The following is a 13,554-nucleotide window of genomic DNA, read 5'->3' on the forward strand; positions in this document are numbered from 1 at the left end:
TTGAACTGTGATCACTTGTGTCTGTCTTTACACAATCCATACGCTAGGTGATGGCAGGCCGCACACCTGGACTGTGAAGGAGTAACCAGCCTCATGGTGTGGTGTGTGTGTACCTTAACTGGTAACTGGAAGGGAATGGGGAGTGATCTAACAGTTTATTAGTTAGGGATTGAGATGCCGTCATTGCAGAGAGGATGAACGTGGTATTTAGCTCTTGCCTCGACTCTGACTCTGGGCAGGACGATTCTACTTCTTGTTCCACAGATACAAGCACAGAGGCTGATTCATGGAACGTTTTCCTATGGTATTGCGCCATTATAAAACACTTCCATGAATCAGGCCCACAATGTGTTCCTGCGCAATCAAATTAGCTGCAGTGCACATATGCTGTACTGACATCAGGCACTAATATGACTGAACATGTGGAAACAGCATGAATTCTGCATTTGGAATCTGCCTGTGATCCCACTCCCCGTGACTTTGTCCTCTTAGCTTCATGCACTCATTATTTTCTCAGTCATCTGTGAGAGGGCGGCGGTAGAGGGCAGTTATAAGCAGATAGCTCTGCAGTCTCTAACTGTATACCCATATCCTGACAGTGCGCATATATTTTAATTGTGTATTCCTAACATTTCTTTTGTTCGGTTTGAATCAAATGAAAAATAGACATTTTAAGCACTCACCTCTCAATAAGGTTAACATGCACACATTCATAGACTGACACTAGTCAGTAGGTCATTGATTGTTGTGGGTTCCTGGTCTATGTTAAGCCAGGCACATCCCATGTCATTCCACACCTGGGCAACTAAACCTCATGGATGTTTAACCTGTGATTTATGTTAGAGGAGATCCGTTCATTTCCTTCCATGTCTGTTAAACTAGGGGTGCGTTAATTACTCGCATGTCTTACGCCCTTTCATGTCATACAGTTTGGCGTAGGATCGAGTAGTGCATCTGACATGTGCTTCTTGAAGCACTCTTCTCACATTTTGTTGGCCTCCGTGTGTGTGTGTCTCTGTAAGAGAAGAGGGGGATTGCTAGTGTGATATCTGGAGGGGCAGATGCAAAACCTTTGGTGTTGATGGATGCAGGTTAGAATTTCCTGGGCCAGGAATGCTGATTTGCTTCTACAGGTTTGGCAGAGGCACTTGAGGATATGTTATCTGGAGGAGATACCCAAGATCGCATAGGGTGCAGTGGTTTACATGTGGTTACCTGCTGATGTGGAGGATTGTAACAGAACTAAAGAGGAGAGCGTGTTCATTGCTCAATATAGGGCTAATGATCCAAATGAATATGGGCTAATGGTCCAAATTAATATGGGAGGCAAAAATGTTTGGTTCTGAGAAAGGGCTTCTCAGTTGAAACAATACAGATGAGAGCGCAAGCATCCATGAGTTATATTAAAGCCTCCTGTGGATCAGATTTGACCTTTGTTATGTGTGATCTACAGCATGAACATCACAAGAGATGACCGAGCCAGTAGGCTGACGCAGTGGTGGCATAAATCATCATTGCGGATCCATGGATGCTTGAGTTGATTAGTCCTGCCAGTTGACAGGGAACCCAGAGGCCATCCCTTTCTCCTGAAAGTATGGTTAGTTGCCAGAGGCGAGTAGATCTAGACGGGCCATCAGGACAGTCACTTCTGGTGGTTAGTCCAAGCATAATTATTCAAGTGCCTGAAGGCACTGTGCATCTCTCACCTGTCTGGCTGTTGTTGAGTTACTGTTTGAATTCTGAACAGGCCTGCCCAAATAGGTGGACCTCCTCTCGCCAGCTAATGGAAGCTAAGTGGAGTCCTGACAGGAGGTTCCAAATCTATAGGTCCTCCATTGCCTTGCAGCCAGGGTTACTTTCTGTCTTTTCTTATTAGTGTTTTGTGTATTTTCAAATATTTGTTAATTTTGTCGTGGTGAAATGTGTGATACTGAAGTACTCCTTTAATTTATAGTACAACAATATCGTGAGCAGCAGTTCGGCATGCTTCCCCTGCTTGCTGCCTCAGCAATATGACTTCACCTTATTTTTAGCATGATTTCTTAGAGTGAGTACCAGAGGAGATGGCGCCCAAGGTTTTAACAACGCTGTACGGAACCTCTCAAGAAGGCCCAGGAGGGACTGTGTGGCCTTTAATTCCAGGAGCGCTTCCTTTATCAACTCCAGCTCTGAGAGTGTGTTAATAAATCACAAGATGGCGTCTGTCTCTTAAGGTGGGCACAATATTTGAGCTTGTATCTACGTCTCCGTATTCAAGGACTAGCAATGCCTCGTCGTGCAAAAATCAGATGTACGACAAAAAAGAGTTCAGGATCTCCATGCGGATTAAACCACTGTTATCTCTTTTGAGCTCTTTAGCAGATTTCATTCATGATGAAGGTTTCTGCGGTAAGAGGGAGGTTTTCAGCACTACCTGAAAAACGGAACTGAGATCACCAACACAACATATGGAGAGCACTTGACTGAGAACTTTCCGACACACATTTTCCCCGGACATGTTGTAATACCAGTCTTGCATATTTCTGCCATGAAGAGCAAGGAAAATGTCCCTACATAGAACATAGTCCAGTCATGTACTGTCTGCTAGCCCCATTTAAAGGTGATGTGTGCTAGGCATGTTTACATGGAAGTAAAGGAGACTCAGGAATCCTCTCTATTGATTACCTGACATAAAGCTTTTCAGTAATTACTCATGTAGCCTAATAGAATTTCCCAAAGCAAAGGAGATTGTCATGGAACTCAATCACGTCACAGAAAAAGGCAGATGTTATGTCCAGGTGTCAGATTAACAAAGTTGCATGGTTCTTTTTATGTTAATGCCAGCATCCCGATGATCAAATATGGAAGACCAGAACTTCTATTCTGGGTTGCCTGTGTCATTGGGCAATCGGTTACATGAGAAGTAATGTATCCCTCGGCAACAGGTAAAAATATTGAGGGTGAAATAAATGCATACAAAAATAATATGGAAAAGATATTTTAGTCAACTGTCATGTGTATTTTTGGTTCAAAATATGATAGTTTTGAATGTTTTGGTGTGATGCCCTGCTTCTGGAGACTGATAATGCAATGCGATTGGATTTCTCCCATCGAGAAGTCAGTCTGAATGAAGGTAAGTTACTAGGTCTACTCGGCGTATTGATCACCATTCTAGCTCTCCACTCACATTCTCATCCTCTGTGATTCTATATCCCTGTGGGTTAGAGTTGTGTTTTTAGGTGCACATACATTAGAGCCATCACTGACCAGTGACGTTGCTGACTGAAGGGTCACCATAGAATAAATGCAGATGTCTTGAAGAGGGGGTTGTGTTTTTTATGGTTACAAGTAAAATCTGTAGTAGAGTAGTAACAGTGGCATCCACCTAGTTGGGGACTGCCCGTGTTTTTGTAGACATACATTATCATTGGTTGTGTTCTGCAGGAAAGTCACCATCGTGCTGAGGGCCCTTTGCCTGAATGCGGGTTTGATTTGGCTTGATTACTGAATTAATATCACTCCACCAGGCAGCCCAAACTGTATCAAGGCGCACAACCCAACCACAGAACACAGGTAAAGTATCCCAACACCAACCAAATGATTAAACTATGAGAACTTTGAAGGATTTACAGAATGAGAGATATTGAGCCATCATACGCAGATCGATAGGTAGCCGATTCCAGAAGTGAGAAGCGACCACCACAAACCTTTACTAACTGCTGGTTTTGGAATCTCCAACAATAGCTATTTCTCAGATCTCAAAAGAGTAGCTGGGTCTATAGTTATGGACCCTAGAAGAGAACTAGGCGACAAGCCAGGCAGGAACATGAATACCAAACAAAACACGTTGAAGAAGATCCTGCATTTAACTGGCAGCTCTCTTGTTCCTCATTTAACGTGATCCTGTTTTCTCTCCAATGTGAGGAGAACCTTGCTGATTTTGTAAGCTTCACAGAATTTGCGAAGAAGACAGGCTGGGTCTCAGGGTAGGAGTCTGTGCATATGGGACTCAGGCCGCTAAGCACAGGCATCTTTAGAAAAATTATATGAAGAGGATACTTTCAAGTTCTTCTTTTTTATGTTTTGGTGTGGATTGGTTTTCAATCATCTTTATTTAGTGCACAACATTTTTACATATCCAATGTTAGTATTGGATCATGATTCGTTAAACACGTATTTCAATTGTATTTCTCACCATCATATTTTTGCAGATGTATTTACCACAACGTGTCACATTTTGCCTCAATGGACTGATGAAGAAATTTGAGATTATATGGAGATGGAAGTGAAGGGACTGAAAACAATCAATTATCCAGTCCAAATATGGGTATTCAAAGAATGGTACTTTTCTACAACATTCAAAAAAGTCTGAATTGTGCGAAAAGAATAAAAGGTTTCAAGGAAGAAGTCGCGCAACAAATGTAACTGGTGTTAGCTGCAGTCAAATAAAACAAAAAAGAATGACTTGTATTTGTTTGCATTTGCTTCCATAGACTCCATCTTGTTTTGATTTCCTGATATGATTTGATTTTCTAGTATTGGACCTGGATTTAATTTGTACCTGGCAGTGAACACATGTTCCTTGTTTCAAAGAGATATTGGGCCATTATAAATAAAGGCAGACGTGGAGTGTGAAATGGGCACTTGTTAAGCAATCTGTTTGATAAATGTTAGCTAGAAGCTTGTTTATTGAGTGCAGGCATAACAGGAAGCCACGTGCAGTGAAGTGACGCATGTAGAGAAATCTAAAAACATACCCAAGAGAACTCACTAGTTTCCTGATATGATTTGATTTTCTAGTATTGGACCTGGATTTAATTTGTACCTGGCAGTGAACACATGTTCCTTGATTCAAAGAGATATTGGGCCATTATAAATAAAGGCAGACGTGGAGTGTGAAATGGGCACTTGTTAAGCAATCTGTTTGATAAATGTTAGCTAGAAGCTCGTTTATTGAGTGCAGGCATAACAGGAAGCCACGTGCAGTGAAGTGACGCATGTAGAGAAATCTAAAAACATACCCAAGAGAACTCACTAGCTATCCACCTCTCAAAATGTAAGTATTTTTGAGTTTATCCCTATAGCCCTTACCTTCATCGGGTGTTGAGGCAAAGAGTAGTCTCGCCTCCCAGCAGGCGGAGCCGGTCTTGGTGGAGGGTGTGGGGAGAGTGGGGGCAGCACGGTGCTGGAGGAGGACCCCTCATCTGCTTCTCTACCAATCAGCGAAAGGCAGCTGGGATCGGAACTGCTGAATCCACTGACGCTTCCCTCAGAAGACGCTGAGCTGTCGGCTGTGAATAGATAGGAAAAGATGAGTGCATGCGGAGGCAGGGTAGGCACAGGAGGAGCAGAAAAGATTGCAAAAGTATTGCACACCCCAGAGTTTGCAGGCTCAGGGGGATAGCTATAAGAGGAGCAGGAACGATAACGAGCAAATGGAACCCCAATCCCTGCAGGTAGAGTGGGATCATTACTAGAAGAGCAGGAGAGATTATAAGAGCAACAGAAAGCCCTCTTCTATATGTTGGCAGGGGATAGTTACAAGAAGAGGAGGAGCAGAGATTACTCGACCAACTAGAGCCCAATGTCTGGAGGTTGAGGAGTAATAGTTACAGGAGGAGCAGAAGAGATTACAAGAGCAATGGGAACCCTAATCTCTGCAGGCTGAGAAGGGAAAGATACAGGAGGAGCAGAAGAGATTACAAGAGCAATGGGAACCCTAATCTCTGCAGGCTGAGAAGGGAAAGATACAGAAGGAACAGAAGAGATTACAAGAGCAATGGGAACCCCAATCTCTGCAGGCTGAGAAGGGAAAGATACAGGAGGAGCAGAAGAGATTACAAGAGCAATGGGAACCCCAATCTCTGCAGGCTGAGAAGGGAAAGATACAGGAGGAGCAGAAGAGATTACTCGACCAACTAGAGCCCAATGTCTGGAGGTTGAGGAGTAATAGTTACAGAAGGAACAGAAGAGATTATGAGAGCAATTGGAAGCCCACTCTCTGCAGGCTGAGAGGGGCTAGTTACAGGAGGAGCAGAGATTACTAGAGCAATCAGAACCCCAACTTCTGCAGTGGAAGAGTAATAGTTACAGAGCGAGTAGAAGAGATTACTAGACCTTTCTGTTTTCAGAGAAGGATCTTTTGTGCGGTTCTCCATATGCACCACACTCTACAGAGCTTCTGAATGATGACCTGCTTAGCTTCTCAGTGATTCACTCCATATGTCAAATATGAAAGACCAAGTAATGGATTTGGGTTTCTAGCATTAGGCCCGACTATGCCATCCCAGGCCATTTTTTCTTTCAGCAGCACAAATCAGTTAAACTCAATCAAAATTATTTTGGGGAACGAAAATACCAGTTTTGGGTCAGAATTACATTATTAACATGTACGAATACAGAACATGAAAAACAATAGTTTTGAGGATCTGTATTAAATGCTTTAAAAGAGAAATAAGAAACATAGTTGGCTCCTAACAAAGAAAGAAAAACAGTGGGTCATTTCTAAAATAGACACACTGCAGTCTTTTGTGTGAACATTGACCTGTTTCGATTAACCCAAGGTGTGTTTCACATTCTGACCTCCTCTCTCGGACACAGTCGGTGGGCTTTTCTATTACTATTTACACAGCTGTGTGTGTTCTGTGGCCTATTCAGCATGTGCCTAGAGGTATTGGGGTATGTGACCCCGTGTCTAGATGCACCTGGTGTTCAGTTCATCAACCTCTAGTCCCAAACATCCACATATGAGATCTTGATGACTTAGACCTCTATCGTACAGTTGCCTTACACTGGATAATGCGATTTCCTCCGTCTCGAGACGTCTCTGACCAATATTTGGGGCCATCTCACTAAGACCTTACTTTGAATAAATCTGACTTACCCTTGACCTTTAGGATTACTAGAAGTACCATCTTTGCGAAGGAATCAAATAGCCCTCAACAGGTGTAAGTCAAGGTTAAGTCAGAGTAACTTCTTTTTGAATTGCCCCTCTGTGTGTTGGACCCTGTGTGTTTTACCGCCAATGGTCATATGCATTTGGTCATATGCATTAAAAATCATAACAGTCAACACTTATGCATAGGTCAGGAATGCCCTGCTGCACATGCAGAGAACCTCGATCCCAGCCTCTACTCACAGGGATTGTGAAGATACGATATGGACATTTCCTGAATCCATATATGCACAAATGGTTAGTAAGGTGAAGGCGGCCTGTGTGCATGTACACTTGACGTCAATGGAAAGAACAGTGAATATTGTCAAATTCCCCGTCATTCATCTTAACGTTCTTTATACAAGGGCATGATATTCTACTCACTTAGGAACAGAGGTCCATCAGTTTCATGAGCTGCGCCTCCCTCTTCCGGGCAGGCATGGAGGCCGTAGAAGCAACCGCTGATCTCGGGAGCCCCTGATGGCAGGAAACCATGTGGGCTGAGGGATCCCCGTCCCGAGGATGAGGACGACTTGCCACCAAGGGATGAAGCACTCCCTGCACTGCTGCCGGAGCCATTAGACTTGGACCTTTGGGCGAAGAGTGAGTCGTGGTACATGGAAGATGCCTGATCTGAGGAAGGGCCCGATTTACCATCTGCAGGAAAGCAAAGAGATAAAGGAGCTCACAGCTGCATCACCCGCCATCTTTCCATGAAAAATGGAGTTGACAATATTACAATAAGGGCACAGGAATGAAATGTCTACTGTATTAAACATAAGATTAAAATGTAGGAGGTACCCAGCAATAGTAGTGTTTGGCAATGATGAACACATGAGGCTGCTGGCAGCCATGATTTCAAGTGACAATTCCTGGCTCTACCTCCCATACAAACATCATTTCAAGAATTCAACGTTGGTTCCCTTTCAATCCCAGGGGAGTAGAGTGGGTCTGTGGGACTGTTGAGGTTTCATTGCAGATCATTAACACTCATATAAGGTGGGATTTCACTGGTTTGATGCATACACACAGGAGCACTTACAGAAAGTTCCAGATGTACAACATTTTTGTTAAACATAAAACGGCCAGTTTTGTGTCCAGAGCACACGGGGATTACACTGACCAGTGGCCCAGCTGCCTTCAGTCTACACTAAGCCTGGCTGTTTTAGGGCGTATGGTATTAAGGAAAAGTATTTGAGACGGCTATTAATAGCATTTCGCGTTATTGCTTCACCCCGTAGAGCAGGAAGAAATGGAAAGATCCTAGAACAGAACTTTTCCGAATCAACACATCACACATATGTCACCAAATGACTCTTTGTGGATGCTCTTTAGCCAGTTTAGGACAGTGTCTTTTGGATCTCTGTCATCACCCTGTATTTAACCATATGACTGGTTTTAGTTTTGTTTGAGCTTTTGCAGTTCTTGTTTTTCTTTGTAGTTGTGTCCTTGATAAGCCGTTTCGTAAATGGTAAATTAATTCACCTGGGACCTTTAAGCCGGTGCCTATTCAGCCATGTTCCCCAGCCAATCCTTTGGCTTTTCGTTGCTTTCAGGTGGCAGCGTGGAGTGACTAGTGTTGTTTGTGCCTGATGCGTCTGCACCAGTGTCTGTCATCATCTGCTGATTGAGCCATGGTTTGCAATGCACTTGCGGTCCCCGCGGTCTCAGGTGCACCATCCACTGGTCTGTAATGGCAATGACAGAGCGCACCAGACATGGATAATGAGTTCTTTAAATAGGGGTATGAACCTTTTGATGATTAGTACTTAAAATGCCCCTTGTTTACCCTTGCCCTAACAGTCTGTCGCAGAGAAATGACAATGCAACCTTTTGGTTACTCTGATTCACATGAGTTTCTAGCTAAAGGGGACCACGAGGAGAGTGTACATTTGATGACTTGGGTGGGTAAAGACCCAAGGGAAGGGAAGCAAGAAGGTTGGTAAGTCCTAGACAGTATGAGTGCTTATTTATTTATTTATTTGTTTATTTATTTATTTATTAGTCATTTGTAATGCGCCTATACATCACATGGTGCTTGGTTCACACTGTGGATATGGTGGAGAGAGTAGTGCAGAAGACTGGCAATTTGGTATCACTCGAGGAATGCATGAGGAATATCTTCAGAAGATCAGTTTGAAGCTGCTAAATATGTCTTTGCACGGATCAATTGCTAATCCTCCTTTTCAATTATTACTTCGCCAGGTCTCTAACCCAGCTTGCAAGTACCTACAACCCACTCCTGAACATAGTGTGTCCCCTGTGTAGTGTTTCCTCTCTGACTGTTGTCGGCATTGGTGTGATTCTTTGTGCAGCTGCTTCTCAGGTGCCTCTAAAGTGGGTAGAGAGATTCCAGTCGATTACTGGGTTTGTCCCACAGTGGGAAAGCAGATCTAGATCGAGGCCACCAACTGATCATGCACAGCCCTCCCTATTCAAAGTGTCATCATGTGAGCGTTCCTTTACTCTTTCTGGCACGCCCCTTGTGAGGTAAAATAAAGGATTGAGATACCTGGCTCCTTCTTACTGATCTGGGGTTTCAATTACATTTTTTCAGATTACCCTTTAGGGTATTTGTCTTCCCATGATTCACTTTCTTTGGAGGATGAGGATCTGACTGCCAGGGAGGTCATCGAAATGTGCATCAAGGCTGCAATAGTTCAGGCTGTTCCCTCAATCACAGATGTCTTGACAAACTTTTTGAGGGGCATTAAAAGAATATCCTCTTATAAACCCATGGTATTCGAATTAAAGGAATACAAAGAACAATTTCAAGAGGGAAGAGATAAATTGGGTCAGACCAAACCATAACATCATAGAACACCAGAAATGTGTGTGATAGATGTGGGTGGAGGTTTTCAGCAAGCTGGCATTTCTTCCCCTCTGTACATGCTCTGCTGTTGAAAGTTGACAGTTTTCTTCATAATGGAGGAATTTGGATCTCAGCACTCCTACAAACTCCAGACCAATCACAAACGTCCCATTTTTTCTTCAGATTCTTGATCAGACTGCATATATCGAAGTTCAGGACTTTATTACTCGGAAAAACACTCCGGTCAGCGGCAATCTGTGTTCTGTACTGCTCATTGCACTGAAACAGCACTTCCTGTTCAAAAAGCCAATTGTCACCAGACAATGGAGAACAGTGGAACTGCACTTCTAATGCTGTTGGGACTATGGGCAGCGTTTGAACTTGTAGATCGCAGATTTCTGGTCAATAGGCTATTACATTCTGCCGTTTTTTCACCTGCAGCAGCTAATTGGGTCAAGTCCTTTCTGTCTAGTCGCAAAGCCGGAGTTTTCGGTTGCAATGCCATTGCTGATGATTTTGAGGCAGCATGTGGGCTTCATCAGCGATTATGTTTATGCCTTGCATTACACACCAATTTCACAAAGGCACTGTTTGATCTTCTTGATGCCAAAAGATTTTTATATGCAAACTACACTGACGATACTCAGTGTTTAATAGCACTCTCTGGTAACTATGCTTAAGACACGGAGACTACTAATGTGATCTACTCCTTGATTTAGCTCTGGATAATGGTCTTGCTCTCAATGGTTAGAAAACAGAGCTGATGATAGCAGGCACAGCAGCGAGGCTAAGGAAGCTTGACTCCAAGTACAGGGAATTCCTGATAGCAGGCTGTTACATTGCTACTCTGCCTACAGTTAAAATGTTGGGCACTGTTTATGATCAAGAAATTAATATGAAGGCCCACGTGAACAGCCTGGTATCCTCATCTTCCTATTACATTAAGCTGCTTATCATCTAAGACCTTTTCTGATGCATAGCAACTGTGCTACCATTGCTAGAGCTATCATCGTGTCAAATTAGACTACTGTGCAAGCCTGTTGCAAGCCTGTTGCATGCTATTGGGAAAGGCCTCCATGCCTGCCCAGGTTATTCAAAACAGTGCTGTTCGTGCTGTAGAAGGCTTGGATAACAGAGATCATATCTCTGAGGCCGGGAAAGCCATGCACTTGCTCCCAGTCGACATGAGGATTACTTTCTGCTTGCTTTCCTGTACACATAAATGTCTTTATGGCCAAAGTGCAGCTTATCTTTCAGACAGGCTGAGATCAAACAATACTCATCTCCTGCACGTGCCTAGATGCAACTTGACCATCGTCAGCCAGGGGGCTTTTCACCACACAGCAGCCAAGTGTTGAAATGCTTTCCCGTCTGACCTTAGGTGTTGTGCCTCCCTAAATCATTTCAAATGTGGAGTAAAGATAGTTTTATTTGAATGAGTCTTTTGCTTAGTTTCTGATTACTCATTTCTTGGTCTAGATCGGCTAGGTTCTCATTATCTGTTTGTTTGTCTTGTTAGCACTCTTATGCCTCTGGGCCTCTTGTCTCAGCACCCTACAAATAATAAATAAATAAATAAAATTAAAATTAAAACTAATTTGTCTCATTATTTTCTTGACTATATGAATCACATTTCAAGCACAGGATCAATTCATTTTCCACTGCAAACTGTGGTGATGGCACTGATCCAGTCTTTGAATTTCTTTTGGGTTTGCTATGCTCACAGAAATGTGGAACATCTTCATCTGAAGGATAAGTGGAGGCTCATAAAGGGGGAGGTAAGTTCTCTTAGAGGTTCAGAGGTTACCATCTCCCCTCGCAGGGGTCTGACAAGAATTATCGGCCTCTTGGCCTTTCGAGTCGCATTTTTCTGGCTCATTTTAGTACCAGACACTTCAGCATTGTGTGTTTCCAACAGGGGGGCGGTTATGATGCAGAGATTTTGTTTTTTTGGATTGGACAACTGAGATGGAGTGTGTTGGTTATTGAATCCGAACATTGGGAATACAAGGGTTTTTTGGACTATCAGAATTTATCGTCAAGTTCAAAGCAAGTTAGATGCAAGACAGTCAGTCTGAGGTGCCACGCAAGAGGTGTCCTCTATGCAAGGGGAGGATCTGTAGAGGAGAGGATCTGGTGAGTACGTAGCTGGGAGCTACTGTATTTTGAGCTGCAAAGAGATTGGCAAATGGTGCTCAGTAGCACTCTACTAATCCTAGAAGGGATACTGATTTGGTAGCCAACTACATCAACAAACTCAGTGGCATTTATTCTGAAAGTCTTCCAGAGCACCGGAAACCTTAATCTTAATACTTGGGAAATAACATTTCTCTCCACACAAAGTTCCTTCCTGGACATACAATGTGGTCAACAACTGGAATTTCGAGGAAGACTGTAGAGTGTAGTGATTGTATGTTGAATACCGTTGAGAGCTTAACGGAGGCTTCAACATGCTCCTTTATTGCTACTCCTTTGTCCCCGCTCCCAGTTTTCTTTAGAAGGCGGGGTGACGAGGATGCCTTAGCAATCATGGTTCCGGACTCTGAGTTGTCTGCAGCCATTTTCCATCTATTGCCTCGCCACCAGGATCTTATGGAGGCCTACAGCTAGATTGCATAGACTTGCATGTTTCTGGGGATTCCTTGGTCTATCGGAATTGGCTTTGTGCTTGGGACACGAAGCGTCTGCTTCAAGAACAAAGAAACATTACAGATCGACTTGGTCTTCATGGGTTTGTTGGTACTTTGGAGAACACAGTCATTCTGTAGAAGCTCTTGGGGCTGCAGTAGAGGATATCTTCCTAACCACTTAGTTGGCTGCCTCCTAAAAGATGTCAGGTCTCAGTGTTCATCGTACACACGTATTCGGCCGTATTCGGATGTGCGTGAACCTCTTGGGTTAGCGAGGTTTTGGCTGAATAGCAATATCATTGTCTTGGAGATGAATCTCATTGAAACTGGCTTCAATCTTGTGTCTGGTGCCCTCCGGCAGGGTTTTGAGTGTGAATGCCTTGGATGTAGACAAGTGATTTTTCAATCTAGGTGAAGTTGATTTTCCAATAACTGGAAAAACCTGTTAGATCTCCATGTGATATACATCACAGGGTGTGTGTAGAACGATGCTTGAATGCTTACGTTGCAAAATCTGCTTCTTCATGGCCACCTGGCTTAATTTATATCAAGTGCCTTCACGCTTGAGCGCCCCCCTTCCTCCTCCTCATACTATAGAAGGGTGGGTTTGATCATGCAGAAAACTTTAATCAGTAGTTCAGCTTTTGCTGCCAACTCAGCAAGAGCGTCTCTGACATCCAAAGCTGGAAAATGCCTGCAAGGGGCAGATTGATGAAATACCCGAGTTTTTCAACCTTTTATAAGAATCCCCTAGGTCACGCTTCAACCGGAGTTGTGAAAAAGCAATTTTTGATTTTCTTAGTTGTGTGACTGGACTTCAGATTTGATTAAAGGCACGGTGGTAGGAATTATTAAGCCCCTATGTTAAACTCACCCTGATCTTGCACGTACATCGTTTCTTTAGGTTCCGTGGGGCTAAGCGTTCACGGGTGTTTTGCATACATGTCTTTCCCTGCTCTGCGGTGCGTTTTACTTTTGTGTTTTGTTTCTTTGCCGTTCAGCCTTTGCTTCATCCTGCTCTGGACATGGCAATGTGAGCAAAGTCTTTCTGTCCAAAATTGACTACTTCTGCTTTGGTTGATGGAGTTTGAATGTGTTGAATGTGTCATTAGTCTTCAGAGGAGGGTAAAGGAAACGGATGACCCATGTGTAAAGCACCCTTTTTATTTGCTAACAATCTTTCGCTTGTAATGACATTT

At 43.4% G+C, this 13,554-nt stretch overlaps 1 protein-coding gene and 1 long non-coding RNA gene across 2 annotated transcripts in view; one reads left to right on the forward strand and one right to left on the reverse strand.

The window, feature by feature from the left end:
• Window positions 1-4,449, forward strand: part of LOC138581217 (uncharacterized) — a 73,825-nt gene extending 69,376 nt beyond the window's left edge. Inside the window, exon 2 of the long non-coding RNA XR_011304476.1 lies at window positions 4,191-4,449. This is a non-coding gene — a long non-coding RNA (uncharacterized lncRNA). The remainder of the gene's footprint in view (window positions 1-4,190) is intronic.
• The window catches only part of KIAA1755 (KIAA1755 ortholog), a 435,570-nt gene that overhangs the window by 35,921 nt on the left and 386,095 nt on the right, over window positions 1-13,554 (reverse strand). The window contains exons 21-22 of the mRNA XM_069652397.1: window positions 7,298-7,570; window positions 5,071-5,270 (exon numbers count right to left, since the gene is read on the reverse strand). Coding sequence (XP_069508498.1) covers window positions 5,071-5,270; window positions 7,298-7,570 — 473 coding nt within the window. The remainder of the gene's footprint in view (window positions 1-5,070; window positions 5,271-7,297; window positions 7,571-13,554) is intronic.

The sequence above is a fragment of the Ambystoma mexicanum genome, chromosome 3p (genome assembly GCF_040938575.1).
Source record: "Ambystoma mexicanum isolate Mex_15411 chromosome 3p, UKY_AmexF1_1, whole genome shotgun sequence".
Lineage (NCBI taxonomy): Eukaryota > Metazoa > Chordata > Amphibia > Caudata > Ambystomatidae > Ambystoma > Ambystoma mexicanum.